Raw genomic sequence first — 25,929 nt, 5'->3', positions numbered from 1 at the left:
GCTGCCTCCACATTGTTCTTCAGGATTGTCAACCACCAATATCATCCTGTTAATCAGCTTGTCCTTGATGTTGCAGATGGTATGGTTGGTGTCTTTGTAAACTACATCGTACACAAAGTAATCTACAAAGTCGCAATAAGTAGGGAAAGGGGTAGGTGCTGAGATTGGTGAAATTGTTCTCAGACAGCCACTTTTAGCTTTACTTTGGGGTGTGATCCAAAATAGAGTTAAGCTGCCATATATATATCTTTCCTGAAGTCACCCTCTAAACCAGTACTTGACAACAGTGGCTAGCAACTAAATATAGTCATTTATGGAAATTGCTCTGAACAAAGCATAAAGCAATTTGATGTAAGAAGCTAAAAGGAAAAAAAAACAAACTACTTTTAAGTTAAAAAACTAGCCAACAATGTTAGATGGATAGATTCCAACACAGAAAACAGCAATTGTCAGAAACATTGCTCAAGGAATGTGTAGACTAAAAGACAAAATAAGGAAAATGAGAGTTAAAATGCTGCTGAGAGTAAACCCAAGGTCCATTTCCTACTCTCCTTATTTCTACTTTTCATTATTTTGGTGTATTTATAAATTAAATTCGGTATTAAAGTATAACTGAATAGCATAAATAATATAAGAAATGTAAAAATAAAATTATCTAAAATAAGGTATTAACAACTAAAAGGAAATTGCATCATTTTTAGTTAAAGACTGACAGAATCTTCATTTCTATTATAATAAGTTATATAAAATATATGCAAGACATTTCATTAAAAAAAAATATATATTGTTCAACATTTTACACAATTTCTAGTAAAAGAACTAAATATGCTACTGTTCTGACAATGGAAGAAATAATTTTTATTAGAAAAATCAAGTTCTGAATATATTCTGAAAAGAAAAACAACGTGAGAGAAGTAAATAATTATTTTGTTATTGCATTCACAAAAGTTATCAGATATATCTGTAATGATAAGTCAGTCATGGAAAGTTTGCATGAATTTGAATCTCATAATTTTCATGTTTATGTTACTTGTTGTAAATTGAAATAAAGATTTGATGGCATGCATGTTGCAAAGTTTACATCCTGTAAAAGTCAGTTCTACCCCTATGACAGTGGTGGCCCAATGCATTATCGGGTACTATTAAAAAAAAAATTAATGACATTTAAAGAATTCTTACCTTCTTCTCGAAATTCTAAAGCAGCAGGCAAAACTTCAGCAGATCTTCCGGATGAGGCACCATGTCTCCCTGGACTATGTGGACTATGGTTAGGGGCACTGCAGGAAAGGAGAAAAAGAAAATGTCCATAGATAAAACTTCTAAACAAAATATTCAATTCCTAGATTTTTATTTGTTGAAGATTTTATCAAAAAAATGTGAACAAAAATTTTTAAAATTACTTTTTGTGTAAATCTTCCCGGGACATTCCTCGTGGTAAATTCTGATCAGCTAACGTTTCTACCTGGCCATTCAGTTCGAAAGTGGTTTCAAATGGTTTGTTTTGGTCATCTTTAATTCCATCTGGATATGGAATAGGCTGATGTCTTGGGTTGGGAGAGACTGATCTTCGATGATAACTAAGGTCCTAAAATTAAAGAAAATAAAATAAAAAGTAGTAAAATTGTTTTACTAAATAAAAATACAAAAAATATTTTTTTAATAAGGCTTAGCTGAGTTACTGTCTTGACTTGTTTACTCTCTTCATCTATTGCTTTTACAGATGAATTCTGCAATTGTTTTCTCAGTACACTCTTGGTAATGTTGGGACCAAAGTTACCTCGAAGGGAGATAATTAGTCACAATGCTGCTATCATGTCTATTTGGTCACAAATTGAGACTCTTTGGTGTGACTTCAAGCCAACAAACTGTTTGGTAGAATCTCTTCTGATTAGTTACTCTTGGATATGAATATCCTCAAACTAACGTTGTTTGTAAATTCTACTCAATAAATATTTGAAATTTAAGTAATTATTTAAAATATGGTTTAACATCTTATAACATCTCATCTCCTAGACTTGCATACTTCTTTATAGCTCCGCTGTGATGATCTATATCTCACATGTGCATAAATGAGCAAAAGATTTTTATGCTTCAAAATGATATTGTTAATCAGATTTTGATATTGTGATATTTTGCTAAGCCATCACATACAAATTGCAGCTTTTCATGTTTTTCTTGCTAATGATTAAACCCAAGTACTTGAATGAATTTAAGATTTTTAATTCTCAACAATAAATTATATTTTCTGAAATGTGTTTTGTGTCTATCATAAGTTTGATTACTTTATTTCAATAAAAAATTTTTAAATGAAGAAAATAGTTTCTAAGAGAGAACAATTTTTATTCTCTAAAATTATTTTTCTATTCCACAGATTTTATAATAATAAATATTGTAAATATTTCAGAACGATATCTTTCTTTTTTTTTTGTTTTTTTTTGTTTTAGTAACACTGTTAGTAATATCCAAAGCCAAACAGTTAATTCAGTTCACCATAGGTCTGGAAATAAAAGAAAAAGCGAGTCTCATACAGAATTAATCTTTTGAGCTTTGCGATAAATCTGTGTTGAAGTTTTTATTATCACTGTAAACTGTAATCTCCTTGAATTTGCATTAAACAGCAAATATATCATATAGTAAACATTGGAATTTATTTTCAACATTATATACATTATGTATCTTGTTGACATAAGATAAAAGCACTGAGATTCAAGTTAATATAGATTTGTTGAATAATTTAATATCTATTTTCTTTTTATTAAAAACTGAAATATAAACAAATGCAAAATTACTGAATCACAATAAATTATGAAAGTTACACTAAACTAGCTGTATCTACATCGATTTTACATTACATTTTTGCTTTCAATAAATATCTGATTAATAGTAAAAAAAATAGTGATTCAATATACAATTTTCAAAGTTAAATTAATGCAAGAAATACACAGCCAAAGTTGTCATAAGTTTTATCGGTACTTGTACAGTTTAATCAAAACATTAAAAAACGAAAATATTGAAAAAAAAAAAGTTATATGTATCTGTTTTGGACTGAAGATTTAAAAAAAAAAAAAAAAAAATTTCACTTAATTTGATCGAGTATTTTTTTTTTTACAGTGAAAAACCACATTTTTATGACAGGGTGTTGAAGGTAGCCATCTTTAAATTTTTGGAAAACACCACCAGGATATAACTCAGTTTAAAGCGCCAACACTTCCTCCCATCTTTAATACTAGCTTTTCTTCCTATAAATCGAACCTTTTGCTCGGTATCATAAGAAATTGTTTTTTCGCTGTAAAAAAAATATAAAAATAAAAAAAATAAAAAATGATGAAATTAAGTGAAATTTTTTTTCCAGATAACTTCATTCCATAACAGATATGTATAGTATAATCTTTGATATTTTCATTTTTTTATGTCTGGATTAAACTTTACAAGCATCTTTTTATTAATATAGATAATGAAAATTCCTAACATTTAAAAATGTCCAAGTTTTCTTTCTTTTTTTTTTTTAAAAAAACTTACCTCATCTGATCTAGAATCAGAAAATCTAAAGATATGATTCAGTCCAAATCTGACAATCATACCATCCTGCAGCAGTGTTGTTTTAGAGACATGTTCATCATCAATGAATGTCTCTGCATCCGACTTGATTGGAGTCAGTGTAACAGAACCATCCATATGAGCAATGACACAGTGATGAGGAAGAATTCTTTTACCAAACAACTGAAAAAGAATAGCAGATTCATGAATGGAGTTTATTTTAAAAAAATAATCTCGTAAACTAATGAGATTTTTTTCAAATAATTATTTTCTCTTTTAGGAAAAAAAGTTGATTTCATCTTTTTTTATCTATTTATATAAAGTTAGGTATGTGTATATGTTCATATATTTCAATATACAGGATTAAATCCTAAAGTAATAAACAGATCATTATGAATTTTTGAACACAGCTATTAGATGTAAGGGGTTACAATGTAAGCTATATATAGTTTAATTTAGTTTTATGCAAAAGCGGTAAAAAAGGTGTGGAGGCACCGTGAAAATTCAGATACCTCCGATTTTGTAAAATATTAATTAGGCACCAAAATATAAATATTCTCCAAATTTCATTTACTCTTGAGTGTTCTAGTATTATATCTGTATTTTAATTTTCTTAAAGGGTTATAAGAGTAATGCAAAACTATTCAGAGAATTAATTGCATCAGTCTTGAGACGAGTATTCTTTTAGATTCATAAAAAAATAAAGAAAAAAGTAAAACCTTCTCCAGTAAAATATTTTTTGTATATTTTACTATTGAGAAATGTGAGAGTAAATGAGGAACCCTATTATCTCCCTTTGTTCACAGCTTGTAACACCATATCTTATTTTTTTGTGCTTCTTCAGTATTAGAACGAAATCAAAACATTAAATTTCAATTAAAATAGATGGTATCAACTTATGTCAAAATGATTAAAATATCCAAAAATTATGAAAAACGATGAAGTAAAAAAAATAAATAATCAATGAAAATAATTTTCAAATAATACTTAAATAATGAACAGCGGAGGTAATTGAAGTATGCATTTTATGTAGTAATTTTACTAATTGCAACATAACAATTAAGTATATAACGTTTTTTAATGGAAATTCAATTTTATGGCTTTTGATTTTCGTTCTTATACTGAAAATGTACATTTTTTTTAAATTCTTATTTTTACATTTTATGATATTCTATTTTGGAGGTAAAGCACAAGAATATGTTCAGAAATAATTGGATGAAAAAAAAAAAATGCAAGTAAAGTGACAGTTATTCAAATAATTTTCCATAAATTCAGTTTTTAATCTCCTTCAGACATACTTAACATTTCATGGAAAGGAGTGATCCATGTGCACTCCTGCTCCAAGCCCTGAATCCCATATTACTATTTCTACCCTTTTTTTTTTTATTTTTCATAATTGTGGAGTTATAAATCAAATACAATAAATCCATATTTCCTTTTTATGGATGTCTGACATGAACAAAGACCCCACAATATTATTCTACTTCCTTTGATCAAAATGAAATATACCAAATACTCTAGCTCATGTAGTGTCAGAATATGCATGGTTATGCGGGTCTACTTCTGAAAATTTTAGGAGTTTGTGAACAAATAAGCAAACAAAAAAGGTGGAACTATAAACTTATGCTTTCATGTAAAGGATTCACTCAAAAATGAATCAATCGTAAGGAGTAAATAAGATGGACACATTTTTTCTTTGTAAAATTAACCATCTTGTGTACCCCCCCACTAAAAACACACAAAAAAAACAAAACAAAAAGAAAGTAATGCTACATATTGTTTTTACCCACCTTACGATGATCATTTTGCTAGTACATATATACAGATATAACCGAATTAAATTGTTTTCTAATCAATAAGATTTGATAAAAATTAACATCCATGGGCAGTGAACAAAATCTTATTAAAAAAAGAACAAAAAACATCAATTTAAAAATAATCATTTCTTATTGTATCAATTAGTTGCCATAAAATTAGCCATCTTTATTTAAGGAATAAAAATAAAAAGGTCAAGTGTGGATTACATATCCTGATTATAAGAAAATGCAAATCAAGAATACACACAAAATAATTGAAATATCAAACCTGAAGATATTGGCCACTTTCAGACACAGATTTTTCGCTGCCAACTTCAGTGACACTTGATTGTAGATAATGTCGTCTGCCTTCAATAATTTCTCCACCATCTTGTTGGAGCATGAGAGAAGAGAAAAAATTAATAAGTTTGGTTATTAAACTAGTAAAATTTAACAGATTTTATTATATTTCTTAATAGGTCAACTTCCCGATCCCTTATACCACAGCAAAATTAGACACAAGCTTAGTATATCGTAAGCAATTCAAAAAGAGGATATTCTAGGTGAAAAAGTTGCCATGACTGACCATGTCAGCATTTCCCTGTTAGGGGGATTTCAAATGACTGACAATATATCACCTGCCTTTAACAAAGGAGGAAGTGATGCCTAGGAGAGGTACCAACTAGTACAAATATCAACTTTGATTCAGCCAGAGGGTTCCTGTGACAGATAAGTTAACTACTGTCTAGTATTGTATAAAAAAGTAGCAAAAATTACTTCATCTGTTCTAAATATTGTTTTGAAATCCTTAAACTTTTGATCTTTTGACTAGGAGCAAAATATAGTATCTGTTCTAATACTATATTTCATGTTCTCTATGTTTTCTGTTCTGTCAGTGAAGGAGAAATCTTTCTCAACAGAGCAAATTTTAATTTTTTCATAATCCAGAATGCCATTTTTGAGGAGATAGAGTTTCTCCACATCAAAAACTGAACTTGCGTCTAACTCGGACCTCATAGGGGAGTCAGCTAAATAAGAACTTCCCAATATGTAAAAATTACTGCTAAAAGTCTTCGTAATATAAAAATCCTGACAAAAGGTCACCAAATATACGGATAAAATTAAATATCATAAATACACTATTAAAACTTAAAACTCATAACTCTTGAGATCAAACATCCAAGAATAAGATACCAAAAAGAACATATTTGGGTTGACACCAGTTTCTTTTATTCCCAATTAAACTATAGGAACAATATGCACTCGTTGAAGATTTTTTAAATTAAAAAACAGTTTTATTTACAAAACATTTTGTTCTTCAAACTATAGAGATTTATAAAAAAAATTTAAAAAATGGAAGCATTACAATTTTTATTTAAAAAAAATGTAAACAATTGAAAAAAAATCAAGTGAAAACATTTTTAAAAAATATTGTGCAGAAATGGATTAAAAAACGTTTTGATTTGTAAATTTTTTTTAATCTAAAAAATTTTTTTTTTAATAAATCTCTATAGTTTACAAAAAACAAAAAACTTTCAATTAAATGTTTAAAGGCAAGCGTATGTATATTATTTCTTTATAACCCTGAAAAACAAAATATTTTAATTAAAAAAAAAATATCTTTAAAAAGAGAAGAAAGAAAGAAAACCTCTAAAACCAAGATGATTGAACTTATTGTCATTTATATAAACTCAATAGAAATATTTTACCTCTGTGCAGTTCTACCAGGTAAGGTAGTCTGGATTGTTGTGGAGGGTTTTTGTCTTGGTTGGAACGCAAATCATTATGAGAAACTGCTGCCCGCATTCTCTCTTTTTTTCTATCATCTTGTGGGGGTCGCAATCGCAATTGGAACATGAGGCAATCTAAAGTAAGAAAAAAAGAAAGAAAAATGTCTGGAAAAACCTCAAACAATCATAAGTTTTGTTATGAAAAATTAATGTAAACATGTTGAAATTCAGGTCACTTGAAAGCATCTGATTGTCACTATGAGATTGAGTTATAAGAAAAACAAATCACAGAAAGACAAACACAAAAAGATAAAAATGTTCCATATGTGAATGTTAACATTTGAAATTAAAAATAACTACAAAAAGAAAAACGGTTTTAGTTTTATGTTAAAAGGCAAAAATTATGACGAAAAACTTAAAAAAATTAAATATACATTTTTAAAAAGAAAATAAAGAGAGGATAAGATGTTGAAAAAAAAATTAACACAAATCATAAAAAAGATGTTGAGAGAGAGAGGTAAAAAAAAAAAAAAAAAAAAAAATGTTACTCATTCTCTCTTCTGGTCCAGAAATGGATGAACATTAACATTTACTGGCCAGGGAAGTGTGTGAGCATTCTAATTTATACAAGTGATCACAAGTTCATTCTATATTTTTTTTGATCAGGCTGTTTATAATTTACGTGCCACCAAAATCAATGCACATTTTTATTAATCTTTGGTACAAAAATTGAAAGTTTTCCCAAGAAATTGAAAGTTTTCCCAAGAATCAGGGAATCAGCAAATTTCAATGAAATCTTCAATTATATGTAAATACTTTAGTTTGATTTGTTTATTATTATAAGCTTTGAAGAAATACTTTTTGAAGGTAAGTTACATCCACCTCTGTCTTTTTTTACATAACTAGTTTTTTTTTTTTTTTTTTTAATATATTAACTCAACTAGTGATTTTTTTAAAACTGATTATATATATATATATATATATATATATAATTTTAAAATTAAACTAAGGCATGTTTGCTCAAACTTTTAAAATCTAAGAAAAAAAATTAGAAGCAATATTTTTTTGGGGAGGAGGCTTGAAAATAGGGCACGGTCTCTGGTAATCAAATGGAAAATCTTAGGTTAGTGTTGTAGATTTTATAACAATCGGTGAAGAATTTGTTTGAGCAAGAAACTTGAGATTTTTAAGTTTAAAGATCCCCCAAAATTTGAAGAAAAATTGTTATAAAATATAGAAACAGAATATATTTTATTGTAGGATAGCTACTAAATAAAAACACCATTATATTTTTTTATTTAGCAAAAACAAACCTACAAAAACTACCATTTGATATTAACAGAGCCTGCTTAATGTATTTGTAGATAAGAATTAAAATATTAACAGAAATGAAATTTTAGTAACTGATCAGAGTGACAAAAGATGGTGTTGGGGAGATACTAAAATAGTAATAAAAGCTAATGGCTTTAAATTAAACTTGAATGACCAATAGGAAGAAGTGAAGATGGGTGTGAATATTTTCAGTAGACAAAAACTAATAGCTTTAAGCAGTAGGAATTGGATAAAAAAATATTTGCTTATAAAAGGGATGGTAGAATTTTAACTTTTGCAGTTGACCTGATGAATTAGTTTGTTGGAATGATTCCTGTGAAAGCCATTTGCTATATGTATGCTCTTGCACATATATATTTAATGTAATAAGTTTTCTTGAAGAAATCTGAGGATAAGAAAAAAGCACATGATGACAAGCGAGGATACACAAAGTGCAGAAAGTCAATCTTATAAAGTCATGCAAGTTATGAGTTGTTAAAAGCATCATGCCGAAAGTATTAGCATACAATTGCATCAGAAAATGTGCATTTTGTGTCGACTTTTCCTACCTTTTCTATAACCTTTGAGTCAAAAAAACAAAATTAATAGAAAAAAAATCAAATATCTAATTAAAATAATGTCCAATAGACTTAATTTATTTGTACAAGTTTAGAAAAAAAAACTTTGAATACTTGTGTTTTAATCAAAGTTTTACTTAAATACAAATCAAATACATATCAAATAAATCCATAAATAATGTACTTATACAATGATATCCATTAAGAAAGCTTTTTTTTTTACAGTTTCTTCAAAATAAATTGAAATAAAATGTTTTATCACTTTTAAGTATAGTTTCAAGTTCATTATTTCTTTTTTTTTTTTTTTAGTTCAAAATTTTTATTTAGTTTAATATTTGTCAACGACTTTTTCATGTTAACAATATCTTTATAAACAATATCATTAATTTTACTCACAATTAACTGTGCCTACCCGACAGTCTTTACTTGAATTTATTTAAAAAATTTAAAGAAAATTTTGAAATTTAAATTTAATTCTTTGTTTGGTCATTATATTATTAATTGAAGCAAATAGTTATTAAACTATAATTAATTATATAATGATAATGTTTTAATCCAATATGTTAGACCTAAAATTGCAATACTACTGACAAATTGATATCTGACTCTGACTTGTGTAATTTACTGGAGTTACTTTCTGAAAATATTTAGGCTGACAATGAAGATTATTATAATAGAGCGAAATTTAGAGCGAATTTTAAATAATAATTTAAAATGCTCAAAATGTAAGGGAGATAATTCCTATTTAATTTAAAGGTAAACATATGAGTTATCTCTGAAACTATTAATAGAATATGTATTGAAATACAAAATAAAATAAAGGAAACGAAAACGAATAAAAAAAAAATCCTATTAAAAAATAAAAATTATCTTTTGAAGCTCTCCACTTGGCCAATGGGTGAATAAAGTTAGTTAGAAAAAATAAAATATTCAATTCCATTGATGCTTATATAAATAATATTACGAAAAGAAATTTAAAAAGAAAATGAATTTCAGAATGTTAAATGGAAATTCAAATTATATTCCTTAGAAAAAAATATTTTAAGATTATATTTTTTTTTGTTAACTAAAATTGAGAAGCAGAAATTGAATGCATTACAAAGTATATAAAAAACATGAAACTTATGAAAAAAGATTGTAGTGTATAAAACTAATTATTATTGATTTAATTAATTTATGATAATAATTAGACAATTGCTCTAGAAAAGAAACATTTACAAAATAATTCTCAAACTTTTATTATTACTCACACTTTTCAGCATTTCTCAGTAGGAGCACTCCAGGCAATTATTAAAAACTAACTCCTATAAAGGTGAATCCAGTCAGACACAAGAAAGGCCACAATATTTCAGTCATAATAATTTGCAATTTAAACATTAAATTGTTTCTAAGGCCAGACATGATTAATTTTACTTTCAGTGATTGAGTCAAACAAGTAAATAGTCTTCTTGACGTAATCACTGAAAGTAAAATAAAAAATACAAAACAAAAGCAAAGGGTTTTTTTTTGTCTATTTCCATTTCAAATTTCCAGCTGCTATTCTTTATGTATTTCTTCAGATTGGAGATGAAAGAATCAGAGATGTTTCTCTAAAAAGAAACCATCAGCAGGTTGAGCATCAATAGAACATTCTAAGAAAAGAGCAGATAATAGAATTAGTCCTGAATATTTAAATAAATATATATATTACACACACACACACACACACATATATATAATTTCCCCCAAACCTTTGGCCTTGATGGAGGGGAGATAGCTAAATCTTGCTGCTATGATTTCAAATGATCTAAAATAACATCAAGGGGGACTTGATTCCAAATGTTATATCTCCCCTCTTTTGGAAATAAGGTACGATTATGAATATCTCCAGTATCAAATAATCTTTATACACTGAAATTTACTTTATGTATGAAAACCAAAGAGGGGAGATATAACATATGAGAAACATTTAGAATCAAGTCACCCCTTGCTGTTATTTCAGATCATTTGAAACCATAACGGCAAGTTTTAGTCTCCCCTCCATCAAGGTCAAAGGTTTTGGGAAAATATCAGATATTTTGGAATTCATATGCAAAACTAGGAGAACAAATGAATATGATTAAAATATCGCTAAAGATGCAATATCTTTCCACCCTCAAAAAATCCTTTAATCCATTTATTATAGGTTTTTGATGGTGCTGAAAATGAAAATAATGTTTAAAATCCCAGAAAACAAATAGTTTCCAAGATATGAAGAAATTATAGTTTCAAAAAGTGGGGGTGGGGGTCACTTTTCTATTATATTTAACATAAAATGAACACCCACTTTATAGCCATCTTTTTTTGGCAGGGGAGGGGGCTTATTTATTTTAGGGATGGTAATTGTTGCCTGGTAGATCAACACAAAACCTATCTTAAAAAAACTTGTTTTCTCTAGGTTTTCAGATGTGCTGCAAGCGAATATTGCATTTAAATTTTCCACAAATAAGTATTTTTTCCAGGTATTAAGCAATGTAATTCTTTATGTCATAAATGGTGGCCGTTGTTGTATGCGCAAGTGTGCTCATATTTTGCTTAATACCCAGAAAGATACTTATTTGGTAAAAATTTAATTACGATATTTGTCACAGGCCACAATAAAAACATCCCCTATAAAAATTTACCCCCCCCCCCAAAAAAAAAGGGGAGGGGCATAAGTAGGTACTCATTTTACATGAAATTAATATAGAAAAGCGATCCGCCACATTTTGAAACAAAAATGTGTGACCTTGAGCGCAAATGTCACATAGCTCACTATACAATTCAGGTCATTACGTTTCCAACAAGCCTTCATTTGACTAATAGTCACTGAGATTTCGAACTTGTAAAATTGTTAAAAAAGGTGGTATATCTATACTCGTAGCCAAATTGAATATTGAAATGCTCATATCTTTGGTTCTATGGGACAAAACTACATGAAAATTTTCAGGCTTTTTGCAAATTATAATTCTATTCTATGTTTAGAATTTTATGACAATTGGTAAAAAAGAACCTATATTTTCAAACCAATAAAATATGCCCAAATTTGCTTACATGTGTATATATAGTGTCCTGGCAGGTAGCTTTCGTTTTTCTGCTTTAGTTGTCTCCCCTACATTTATCGGTTTTGCTGCTTTGGTTGTTTCCCCTGTAACCTTGCTAGGCCACTAAGTAAGTATGATAAGTTATGAAATTATTATTATAGCATACCTGTTCACACTGAAACACTTATCACAATATTCTGTGGATCTATATTAAAAAACCTTGTTAAACTTTGTGACATATTTCCATTCTATGGAGGTCAGGCGCGAACGAACACCCCATAGTTTTATTATACCATATTTCTTCAAACTGAAACATAATTATCAAAGTATGCTTATGCAGATAGATATGAAAAGTCTTTATTAAAGTTTGTGCCTATTTCCATTCTATGGAGGCCAGGCGTGAATGCAGACCCCACAATTTTAATGAATCATCATTATGCCAGATCAAACATACCCATTCCGTGTCTCGATACATCTTCTATCATTATATGTGATCAGTTTTCTATGATAGTCAACCATATAGGAGCCTATTCGTGACCAGACACACACAGACGTTCAGCTTTATATTATATATATTTGTAGTCATCGACATACAGTCCTGTTTCGTTGTATCACAATTCATCAGTGCCGCTAGACTAGCATCTCTCCCAAGCCAAGGATTGAACCTAGAACCGTCGTGTTGACAGTCGGCAGTTCTCCCACTCGACCACAGAAGGGACGCCCGCAAATAACTCGTCGGAATGTCTATTTAAATAGACATCTGCCATCACTCTTGCAGTGCTCAAACCGCCTGTTTGTAAACAAACAAACAACGAGCTTCGCATTTTTCAGCCAATTAAGTAGCGGGTGAAATGACCCATTAAAACACACTAAACCAAATGAATAAATGTATAAACGATCCAAACAATTTACTTCCTTAAAATACAAATCTTAATACACAAGGATTTTCAAAAAACTTTTTAAATTAGAAATAACTTTCTATTTGGCAATTGACTAAAGGCTTCCAAAGACCTTGTAGATTTCATTTTTTTTTTCCTAAACTATTAGCAAAAAAAAAAAAAAAAAAAAAAAAAAATTAAAATAGCATATTTATATAAGATATTGGACTGCATTATAGTGGATTTAACTTAATAAGTAAATTTTTCTAATTCAAAATTTTCATTTTATGCTGTTTCAGTGAATACTCAATAGTAACAGAACAGATTTGCACCATTTTTATGATTCTTTATGGAGATTAAAATCAAGATATGATTCAAAACATTAAGTGTAAACACTTTATTCTAATTCTGATCATTCAATGAAAATCTGATATATTTAAATGTTCAAATGGGAAGTTGTACCTCTATTATTCTCCTTAAAACTCTTTAAAATACCTTTAAAAAATTGAAATTTGAAGAATATTAATATCTAATATCTTGTTAAAATTTCACAAAGAAAAAAAAAAATCAGAGGTACCAAAATTAAATGAATTAAACCACATTTTTACCATTTATTTTAGCAACTGTATTCCAAATTCATGATTGAATCCTGTACATATAAACATATGTAACTTTATAAAGATAAAAAATGAGAGTTGCAATTGAAGGAAGTGAATTATTGTATTGTTTGTCTCATTTTCACCTCTCATGCTCTATGGGTTTTCTTAGATACAAGTATTAATCAGTACAGAAATATACTAATCACCTCAAATTTTGAAGTAAATTATTATCAGAACTTTAAAATGCAGACTTTTTATACAGATTTATTCAAAATGTTTTTGTCAGATTCTATGAATTTTTTCATACATAAAACTAGAAATTTAAAAATCCAGTGAATATATCTATTATCAAAGAATCTATTCATTAATCCAAGTATAAATATCAACAGCATAAACAACTGCATAAAAACCCAAATATTTTATAATTTTGTTTGCTAGAAATTAAAAATGCAATTCAACATGTGTATAAAATAATGTAAATACAAAAAAATAAATAGTAAATACAATTTTGCACATTTTGATACATTTTCATAAAAAACTAAATTGTCACATTTTTTAGATAATTTTTACGTATTTTATAAATGTATATTTCAAGCAAAAAGTGTCACTTATCACTATAACGGCATAAAAATTCATTATAGCACAAATTATTGAAACTACATTCATTTTATAGAACTTAACTTGTGTCTTTGACATGTCTTATAATGAACTTTTGTTATTTCCTCCCTTTTTCCCTCACACATGTTAATGTCTGTCTCATATATGCCACTATTATATAAAACAAAAACGTTAGAAGAAACTGACAGTAATATTGCAATAACAGATATTTTCAAGTCTTTAATTCAATTTGTGGTTTAATAATTTTTACTCCCACCTCTGCTGAAAAAAATAAGACAAATTAAGCAGAATTTGATAAAAAATCTGAGTGATTTGAGATATATTGTCTTAAACTGACTTAATTTAAATTTAAATAAAAAAAGATTATTCTTTTTGTATTGAGTTTTTAGACATAAGCCACATGCAAGAGATAGCAATCAGAACAGACAACAGATGGCTAACTACAAAGATAGGCGTTTCTATTCAAAGAGAAAATGCACAAAAAAAAGATCTAATTTTTAAATTCATGCTAAAAGAAAAATTATATAAACACTATGTTTGTTGGTGAAAAATGTAAATTCGAAAATAGAAAAAAAAATCTATTCTCATTGCAAACCAAAAAAAATTCTACATGCAAGTTTTGAGTGAGAAAATAATTCATCGACACTTTTTTTAATGTATCAGAAAAGCTATTTTATTCGCTTGATTATTTATGATCCTAATGTCTACATAAGTGAGATATTATTTGTTATATCTGTAAAGACTTAGTTTAAAAGACAAGGCATTGAACTTGTTCAGCCTTGAGAAACAATGGATACACTAGGAAGCCTGTGTGATATGAAGTTTATAGTTAAACAATAGTTGCATAATACCAACCACCTTTCTCTTGACAAGAGAAATCAACGATGACTGAGAGCAATGCTGGCATAAGCGGAGAAGGATTAGTGTTATTTCAGAGTACCTATTTACTTGCATCCCCACAAGGGCAAAGTTAAACACAACCTCATTTTTTATGCGACAGATGTTCACCTCCTAAAAAGGAGGCTTTAGATGGGAGAAAATAAAAACTACCCCAGTAAAAAAGGATTTCTTCTCCTGATTAAGGACAGAACATATATTACATTTTCATTCTAACCAAAAGGTTTGGAAGTTTATTTTACCATTTCACCCATGGCAGGAGAAAATATGGATTCATACCTGTGTCTAAAGATATTAGAGAAAGTCAGCCATATTTATATTTAGATCGCTTGATTTTCCAAAATAGTCACTCATCTGAATATTGACTAGATTCAACATTTGCTTCAGGCCGGTAATCTGATAAGCAGTCTTATAACAATATCACAGGAAAATGTGTGAGTAGAATAGATGGGCACTAATACTAAAGGATATTAAAGAAAAACTATTATTAATCAAAACTAAAATTCTGATAAAATAATGTTGCCACTATAAATAGAAACAAAAAGAGTTTATAAAATTCATTCCTGAACTTTTTCATTATGATGAATACAACGATTGTCTCCCTCATGCAATAAGCAAAAAAATGCGAGATTCTTTCCAGATTAATGTTTTAATACTTTTGATAAATATGATATTTCTCCTCTCTTTTCAGTATGCACTGTCAAGTTCCATTTGTTATAAGAATGATAAATAAAAATTATTTTATTTTTTTAATTATATATTGATTGATTTTTTTAATTATATATTGATTGATTTTTTTAAATTATATATTGATTGATTGAACATAAATTGATTTAATCAAAAAAGGAAAAACAAATTTCAGAAATAAATTTAATGTCACATCAAGAAGAGTCCAATTTAACAAATCTTTTATTCAATATGATTATAACTGATCCGGAAAGATAAAAAAAATAACGTTTTTATGGCCATCTCAAAGGTACAGTAGTTCAACCTCTTCAGATGACATTATTCTCAGTCCAGTGAATCCAGAATAGGAACAATTTCTATCCATCTTATAGCCATATCATGCTTAAGACATAGGCTCTCCTCATGCAAGTTAAGCAACATAAAGCTTGATCAATACTTTAACGAGAGGCTGCTTCATTTAAAATTTCAGTTCTCAATTTTATATCTATTTTTTCAATATGCAAAGAATTTGATTTTGAAATGTGCAAGTTTGATGTAGCATTTTATGTATTTCACTTTTTAAGCATTTTTTTAGTGTTTTGTGATGACGTAAATTAAAAAATTTGTTTTTCTATCTCGATTAATAAAATTCTTAGACATCATACACGTGTACGTTTTTTCTTGCATATGTTGCTTTCAAATTGTACATTCATTGATTTTTTTTTGATTTAGCATTAATCAAAAATTTATTGAAATAAAAAATGCAATAGTGAAAACTAAAGCAAAGTAAAAAAAAAGTTTCACAAGTCATTAATATTCACTCTCTTCACTTTGCTTGCATACACAGACAACACTATGCCGCCAGCCCCCCCCCCCCTCTCCCTGCATTTACAAATAATAGGCACTGCCTCTCGCAATCAGCCTGCATGCTTCTAATTTATAAATAAAATAAAAATGAAATTATGCGGTTTAAAAAGAAAAGTAAGCGAAACAAAAATAAAAGTACAAAGATTCCCGGACAACTTGACATTAGATTCAGCTAATAACAAAAATATAACTTATATGTGCATGTGCCTTTTAAACATCGTTTGACTTGATGTTTGGTGCAAACACTGATCCCTAGACTATAAAACATTCTTTAATGATTTGAGTGAGTTTATGGGGAAATATTTTGTTTTAGAATGGTCAGAGGTCCAAGTCTTAGGTGGAAAACTACTGAAAATATGCAGCATAATATTCCAACGAAAATGGAAATGTAGCATGCCAATAAAGACATCCAACCTCCTACCTTCTTCATTCATCACAACTCCATCTGAGAAGTGAGAGAGAAAAAAAATAGAATGAATCTAAAACATTAATATTTTAAAATTGCACAACAGACGATATGTACAAGATGAACTTACAAGATGATTGTTTTTTTTTAAGCTGAATAAAAATGGTGATGAAAATTGCATGTAAAGAAACAAAAAAACTTTTGCAATTAACCCTCTGAAGATTTGTTTATCATTTTAATTTATCCATCATTCAACTAAATTGCATGAAATCCTTATGCTTTCAAGTATTTTTAAGACATCAATCGAATCCATTCTACTCTATGGATCAAACTCTTGGCCAGTAAATGTTTGATTGAAGAAATTGACGGATCATATACACCAAAATGTTACACATTATCTACAATATATCAAGGCACGACTATGTAACAAACAAAAATCCGTAGTTATTCAATACTGAACTTTAGGGCTGGCTGAACATGTATCCAGACATGATGAACCTACTGGAAAAGTGCTCCTGTGCTTCTCAGAGATCAAGCAATTGACTGGGAGTTCTCATCTTATAATCTAGACTCTTCTGTAGATGGATACTAGCCTCTTGGGATTGGAGCTCCATGGCTTACAAATTTTGAGAATGTTCTACTATCAATTGATGGAGGACTCGAAACAAAAAATCTTTACCATCCAATTTTGAAAATAATAAGAATAGATATTCTTAGAGGCATGTTCATTCAATATACGTGTTTAACCATTTAAAATGATATTTTGTATTTGAAGTGTGACAGATGGACGGAACCTCTTACAGAAATGCATGAAACTTAATGATTTAAAACAATGAAAGTGAAAACTGGTTAGAGTAATTGAATTCCTTTTTCTTTTTTTTTTTGTCATAAAAATATTTGATAAAAAAAACAAAAAAACAGCTCCTTCCTGTATATAAATTGATAGCAGACTTCAGCCATGAGACAACTAACAAATTTCTGCAATTAAAGAGTTTTTTCAAAAGTCGATTTTCAAAAAAAAGTAAAAAATTAAAGCATCTACTTATTATTTTTTTTTAATCAATATTTGTTTTAAAACAGCATCAATAATCAATTATCAAAGTCTATTTTTATACATTTTATCAAAGCCAGTGCTACCTACTTCTCAATTCCTGTATCAGAGGAAACCCAAAACCTTGATGGTTGGGGAAATAGGATAGAGTAACAGAATGGAAATTATTTTTTTTACAGCAGTGCTTTGGAGGCTTCCTTAATTTTTTTCCCTTATTTATTTCCTAGAGGAGAGCATGTGTCAGAGGATTGAGAGAGAGTAGATGAGGTCCTAGTACTGCTGTAGGAAGCAGTGTAATAGACGACAATGTAATAATTTGAATTATAAAAGAGTAGCATGATTCAAGGCTAAAAAAATGCATGATCCCTTCCCCACACTCCAGTTAATCTCTATAAATATATTATCACAACTTAGAATAGGCTGATGAACCTCTAATGTCAGTACTGTATTTTATACTTAGTTCTGGGTGCATCAATAAAACAAATCCTAATTTAAACCAATGAAACTCCTGACCATGATGCATCATTCATGAAGATTATTTTGTACTCTTGACTTGAATAAATTTAAATAGTTATACAAGTTAAACATGTGGAAAGAATGCAATAGGCAGAAGTTTTGCAACATTAGAAAGCATTCCACTCAGTGGCATGTTTTCATAATGTGAATGAAGCAGTTCAAGTTATGGAAAGTATCTGCTGTCGGATTTACACCAATACATTTCTCCACATCATGGATGTGATTTTAAAAGCAAAGTACAACATAGTCCAATTTTGTAGCTTAAGCTTTACAAGTCTGAACTGAACCATCATCCCACTGAAGCAAGCTAAAAATGTATTTGATGTGAAAAAGATGACTGTGTAATTGATCCAGAAATTGTTTAAGAAACTTTGTTCAGGTTGCAAAAATCTCAATCAGTCATGGTAATCAGTCATATATTGTGAGGCTATGCTCCAAACCACAGGTGCATCAAGTCAGTAGCAGTCTGAGAGTATCAGACATGCTTAGTATTTCAGTCCGGTGTACTCCATCACCTTCATGACCTCAGCAAAAGAATTGAAAACTGCCAAGTTTTGCAAAATATTTCAAAATTTCTAACTCCTCGAAGTAATAGAAGTTAATAATTTTGGATGATTACATAAAGAAAATTTAGTTTCTTTAAACAAAAACAAAGACTATACCTCTTTCGGGTGCATGTTCCAGCAAAATGGCTAATGGGCATTCATCATCGTCAAGTATTTTCTCATCACCAAGAGAACCTCCATGATATTCTCTTTCTCCTTTTGGCACAGTTACCTTTTAAAATATTTAAAAGAAATTCACAGATAAAACCAATTTCTTTTGTGAAACAAAATCACAACTTTTATTTTTCATAATCAGAATTAGTTTAGTTTACATGTATTAAACATTATGATTTTTTAACACATGAAAATAACATGTCATACAGTTTGCAGAGAAATGAGATATTTTTACTTAAAACTTGATTAGAAATATTTTCATAAACATTAAATAATATTATTTAATAAGACAGATAATAGAAAAGAAAAAAAAATGGTGGAAAGGAGGATGAGGAATAAAATAGTCAATGTTAAAAAAAATTAAAAAGCAACAATTTTGTAATTATAGGATCTTTTTAAAAGTTTCAACAGAGCTGTTTTTTAGAAACGCATTATTTTCACTACTTTACAGATCAATAACTGCCGATAACAGTCATGTCTAGGCGAGTAACAATCACAAACAATTTTGCCTCCAATATTTTATATTCAGATATAAAATATTGGAGGAAAAAAAAGGTACTTGAGATTTAAATAAAAAAAAAACAACAAAAAACAAACTTACCTGAACTAAACAATATTTGTAAGCATCATCCTTGGGGAGTCCATATTTATCCAATGTCTCTTCAACCACAAAGTATGCAGTATCAGTTGCAGAGACAAGAAGGGTTTTGTAAGGAACATTGGGGCTAAGTGCTTCCCCATGAATCTTAAGCATGCCTCCTATAAATAAAATAAATTTTTAAGTTAAATTTCTTGGAAAAAATAAAAATAAATTAATATGTAAATGTATAAGAAGACTATAGCAATGTAGAATACTGGGTTATTGTCCGTATGTCACAGCACTTAAATAGCCTGATAGCCTACATTTCTACAACCTTCTTATACTCTCTCTCATATATATATATATATATATATATATATATATATATATATATATATATAAAGAGAAGGTAGTTTGTTTGAAAGATTGTCGGTAACCAAATATATGCAAATATATATAAGACGGGCGTAGCAATGTAAAATACCAGATTATTGAAGTGACATATAAACAAAAAGAGAAAAATAAACAAAGGTCTTGTATATTTTATAAATTTTTGTATTTAAAAAAAAATTTTTTTTTTTACAAAGGAGTTACCACTTACAAAGGCCCGGAGGCCACTAGAAGAAAGGGTTAATGAGTATACAGTAGTCAATGGGACAATACCATAGTAATTGTTAGTAGTGTAAATTTGGTAAATTGGATTACTTAAGGAGACGGCTCATCAAGAACTTGTTAACCTTGGACTTAAAGACGATCATATGGTAGTCAGCTAAAAAGCAGGCAAACCAAAGAGAATTTCACAGGAGTGCAGTTCTAAGAAAGAAGCTTTGTTCATGGAATCTACGTTTAGGTTTAAGCACAGATAAACAGTGGGGGAAATTATTGAGAGTGGTTTCAGCTAGGTGAGTGTTTTTCATGAAAGTCAGGCCAGTGGGAACCATAGATTGGAGCACAGACGAGCACTTGCCATGAAAATAAGAATAAAGTAGAAACGGGCTCACAACGTCTCTTCTCTGGAAAAGAGATTACAGGAACAAGAAAAGAGCACCCCACTAGGCTATGGTCTATTTTGAACTCTGTTAAGGTAGGATAAGGTGCTCCTCCTGCTCAGATGTAGCAATAGTACTCCATCCTTGGACATACTTGGCTCTTATACAGGTAGAGAATTTGCATTGGCAATGAGATATCTACTCGAGCAGTAGAATGATCCCAACATTTTTCCAGTGACCTTGGCAACGGATTTGATGTACGTGTTCCATTTCAGATCAGGAGTAAAGGTTTGACTCAGAAGCTTGTCAAAACATGGAGCCTCCTCAAGACGAGCTATTCATTTCAATTGATGCCAGATGGGGATCAGTGCACTGATGGTGTAGAGATAGAAGCTTGGTTTTAGATTCATTAAAATTAACCAGCCACCTCTTTCCCCATTGCACCACATGCTCAAGATCAGAGGAGGGAGAACTTGGTCATTTACAGCCTTTGAAGTGTTGCCATAGATGATAGTGTCATCAGCATAACTGTCTAGGAGTGATCTTAGGATGTGATTGGGAGATCATTGTAGATCAGGAAGAGAGTTGGGCCCAGGATGGACTCTAGCATTAATATGTGAGCTTCTGATTTTTGCCCATCAACCACTACTCTTATGAACCTATCAGAGAGAAATGATTTAATAATTGAAAAGACATTTTCAGCTATACCACAGCTGGAGATCTTATGGAGTAGACCTTTATGCCATACCCTATCAAAGGCCTTTGATATGTCAAGATCAATTATGGACTTGCTGTTTAATATAACCAGGATGGTAAATGTCTGATATTTTGAGAATAAAATCTTTTTCAAAAAGAAAACACACCTAAAGAGTGCCATAAAAGGGGTGGGGGAGGGCAGTAAAAAAAAACCCCAAAAAACTAAATTAATCCATTTGATAAAATTGTAAATGTCTGTATTGTTGGGTGCAGGCTCAAATGAAAAAATGGTGTTATACAAGTGGAATCTAATGGCAAAACACATGAATATCAAGGGAAGTCTTTATGTGAACCTGACAATGCAAAAGAAAATGTTTGATTTGTGTAAGCTATCTCAAATAATAGAATAAAAGATTAAGTTTAATATTTGTAAAATATACACAGGTAAAACTTTTGTTCCTATTAATTTTAAGCACAATTTATAAAATATTTTTTCAAAGGAACAAAATTTTAAATACTATTTATGGAGGTATTATTTAACACCTTTTAAGAAAAAATAAACTGTTTCTATGTTTGATGAAGACATAATCGAAACTAAGTTGATTTAAAATTTTTAAACGTAAAAATATTCATTTTTAAAAAAATCTGTGTTTTATCGGCTTCTTACAAATTCAAATTTACACTATGCTTACATCAAAGGAAAACTAATTCTATTTTAATTTGTCTAATTAGCTGTTACTTGTAATTAACTAAATAAGTCAACGATTTTTTCACTAATGTCTGAGCATTTACAGAAAGAGTGATACTCTTCAATGTTACTTCTTAATTGTTTTGTCATCTAATTTACATAATGTGTAAAATTATCAAAATAATACATTTATTATATTATTCATGAGTAAAGAGACTTATTTTAAGTTATGCAACAAGATGTGATATTTTTTGATTGGAATTAAAGTTGAAAAAATAGTGTTAGTGATTAGAGTTATATCCAATATTATATTAAATCCATAAATTTTAGGTACGCAGCTTATGTACATACACATAATAAAAATTTGATTAAAAATCATAAACCATTTCATTTTGTTTAGAATTTTTATTCTGATTGGTTAAGCAGTTCAACAATGAAAGCAAAGATGATTTTTTGCAAAAATGCAAAATAGTTAACACTAAATTTGTAAGTCAAAATGAAATAGCAATAATTTATATCAAATGCATTAGAATGAAATTCTCTACCTCACAGTTTTAAGTTTTAAAACACTTTATTTTACATTTATTCTTCTTTAAAATCTGTCTTCAACATTTAATAGCTGTTTGCAACAGGAGGCATGGCAGCCAGTTAAGTGTACTTGCGATTGTCAAGGAGAAAGATTTTATAGAATAAAATGTATGAAGTAACCAACAATTGCCATGACAAATAACATTCTACCTGATATCCCATCTTTTCAACTCTTCCGCCTAACATTCACAGGCAACATGAATCGGAACAAATACATTGAGGACTGCCAAGATGGGCTCCCTCTACTATGCTAGAAAATTATTCATACCAGAGAGTATCCTATATCTTTACAAAGTCACAATTCATCCATGTATGGAATATTGTTGTCACATCAAGGCTAGTGCATGCATCACTAGTCTCTCCTTATACAAGATCCAAAAAGAAAAGAGTCTCAAAACTAATAAGTTCTGCCAAGCTACAACCTTTATTCCATTGTCGCAATATTGCATCCCTGTGCCTGCTTTACAAGTACTTAAATAGAATGTGCTCTGATGAACACACAGCACATGCTTTGATGTACATACCTCTGGCTAACCAGACAAGCACCTTCCCTTCTCTATTGAGGTCCCTAGATGTCAGAAAGGCTTCTTCTCTAATAGTTTCTTCTCTTGGACTGCTAGACTTTGTAATTCCCTCCTTGTTTCCCCATATTCCTGATTGTACTAATCTGTAAAAGTTTAAATGTAATGTGAACAGACATCTCGCTGTTCAACTCCCCACAATCTCCTGTTGGACATAACATTCCAAGTGGCAATATGTCTTGTTTGAGTTAAAAAAAAAATGTTCTAAATGTTAAAAACTATGCGGATTAGAGAATTTCATTCTCATATGTTTTACATAAATTAAGTATTTTTTTTTTGTTTACAAATTATCAAGTGTTAACTATTCTGTGCTTTTACCCGATTTTTAATTTAATGAAATCAAATTTGGATAAATCTAAAGACAGCAAATAGTTTCATAAAAGAATGATTATTTTAAAAGGAAAGTAAAATGAACAATTATAATGCAGATTTTTTTTTAATCAAATTCACTTAAATTAAGTGATCTCAACTGGAAGAATTTGTTTTGGCAACATCAGGATATGAAGAAAAAAATAAAGCTGAGAATCCCTCATGAATAGGCAGATAAGAAACAGGAAACTGAACAATAAAAGAAAAAGAAATAATTTTGGCTTCACAAATGTAAAAGCAGTTTTGCTTTCTTTTTTGCACATGTGCATTGGCTGACTCAGTTTAATGCTGACAGCTGGAAAAAATAGTCTTGTTATTTATAAATAGAAAAAATAAATCTTGTATGCTATGTCAAATTTGAGATTTCTTTAAGAAACAGGCTAAAATCACCAGGAAATACGAAATTAAGAATTACAAACATTTTTACATTTCTATATATAAAGTTAGGTATGTGTATATATATTTTGATGTGCATGATTTACTTCTAAATTATGAATTTGAAAGCACAGCTGCTAAATGTAAGGTTGTATAATGTAGGATATATTTAGTATAACTTAGTTTTACGCAAAGACGTGAAAGCTTTTCATGAAAATTCAAATACGTCTGATTTATGTGAAATTTTAATAGCTATTAGACATCAATTAATAAATGTTCACTAATTTCAGTTAATTTTGAGTAGTTTAACAAGTTTTAGAGGGTATAATATGGGCATATCCTTCCATTTGATATTTCATATGCATTGAATTTGCATTTCCATAGTCATTAGTAGGGTTAGGACAACAGCATATTCTTTTCATTGTTTTGACTCTCAAGTGTGTATCTGTTGATATCTTATACACTTTTATATATAACGATGTGGTTCTCAGTTGATTAACTGTGTCGGATATGTATTTTTTTCCAAAGTTTACAAGACAAAAAAATTTATACTAAATATGATTTTTATTAAATAAAATTTTTTTTTTTTTAATCACCTCCCTTGAAAATTAATTAATATTTTAAGAAAAGTTTTGGCAATCGCTATTTTATTAAATTGCTTTAATATCGGTAAAACTATTGCAGATATATTATATATATTGAACAATAACATAAATGAATAACAGCAAACACTTATTAAAATATAGTTATGCAAACTAGGAATACAAATAGCTATGTTTGTGTTTTACCTCTACTATATCTACAAAATTTCAAAATACTATATTGTATTATTGAAATAACTGATCCGTTTCAATGATTATGTGAGTGTGATAAAGGGAAAAAACTGCATTTATTCATTCAGATTAATTAAAATTAATACATAGCATAATAGGAGGTTGACTGAATTTTGGAAAAATCTAGCATATGTGCAAATTCTTTCATTATAGTAAAGTAAATGACAGCCCTAAACATATCTTATTATTTGAGATATAAACTAGGCATTTAACCAATTTAAAAAAAGAATCATTATAAAAAGATGACGTTAGAGACATTTAGAAAAATAAGATTGGTCGTTATCAAAAAATAAAAAAGTAAAGACATTAAAACGTCTACATGCTAAAACATTAATATCACCATCTGCTTACGTTAAAATACAAATGAAATGTAAACAGTTTCTATTAAGATAGAAAAAAATTAATAGAAAGATTTGACATGTGTTTTATATTGAGGATACTTAGCTTTTTTTTTGTTGTTGTTTTACAAAAGCATGATTCAGTAAATTATCAAATGACAAAAATAATTTTTAAAAAAATTGAGTAAAATTAAATAACATCAAAATTTCAGCTTCACACTTTTTCCACATATGTTTATTATGATTAATTTGAAATCACTTGAGGTCTTTTTTTTTTTTTGCACTTATTGACGGTTAAAAGTTTGCTTTCTTATTATGAACGATGGCTGAGATGGAGATTAAATTTTGCATAAATTCTTTTATTCAAAAATCAGAAAACTGTTTACTCACCAGATTCTGATCCAGTTTCATTTCGAAATTGTTGCAAACGTTTCTCCACTTTTTGTTGCCGTCGCCTTCGCATAACAGCTTCTGGATTCGAAATGCTTCTTGTGAAACTGTTCTCTGGAACATCAGTGTAAAGTTTCTCGGCAATTGTTGAGTCTTTGCTCAGATTTTCTTTGTTTTTCAGGCGTTCTTTTTCTCTTTTCTTTTTCTCTTTTTTCTCTCGTTTGGATAATTTCCGTTTGAAACCACCAATTCCTCGTTCATTCTCAACAGCTTCATCCTGCAAAAAGTTTGT

The 25,929-nt window shown here is 29.1% G+C and overlaps 1 protein-coding gene across 4 annotated transcripts in view; it reads right to left on the bottom strand.

The window, feature by feature from the left end:
- Positions 1-25,929, bottom strand: part of LOC145291987 (uncharacterized) — a 210,777-nt gene that overhangs the window by 57,149 nt on the left and 127,699 nt on the right. For 3 of the 4 annotated variants that reach the window (XM_080137948.1, XM_080137944.1, XM_080137945.1), the window contains exons 4-12: positions 25,638-25,914; positions 19,812-19,969; positions 19,154-19,268; positions 16,940-16,963; positions 7,043-7,198; positions 5,623-5,723; positions 3,520-3,720; positions 1,401-1,585; positions 1,180-1,277 (exon numbers count right to left, since the gene is read on the bottom strand). In XM_080137948.1, the coding sequence (XP_079994074.1) occupies positions 1,180-1,277; positions 1,401-1,585; positions 3,520-3,720; positions 5,623-5,723; positions 7,043-7,198; positions 16,940-16,963; positions 19,154-19,268; positions 19,812-19,969; positions 25,638-25,914 (1,315 nt within the window). The remainder of the gene's footprint in view (positions 1-1,179; positions 1,278-1,400; positions 1,586-3,519; positions 3,721-5,622; positions 5,724-7,042; positions 7,199-16,939; positions 16,964-19,153; positions 19,269-19,811; positions 19,970-25,637; positions 25,915-25,929) is intronic. The other variant, XM_080137947.1, reaches the window with a different exon arrangement.

The sequence above is a fragment of the Euprymna scolopes genome, chromosome 13 (genome assembly GCF_053919585.1).
Source record: "Euprymna scolopes isolate OS-2025 chromosome 13, ASM5391958v1, whole genome shotgun sequence".
Taxonomy (NCBI): domain Eukaryota; kingdom Metazoa; phylum Mollusca; class Cephalopoda; order Sepiida; family Sepiolidae; genus Euprymna; species Euprymna scolopes.
Note: the sequence above shows the minus strand (reverse complement) of the source record. Positions and strands in the feature narration are given on the sequence as shown.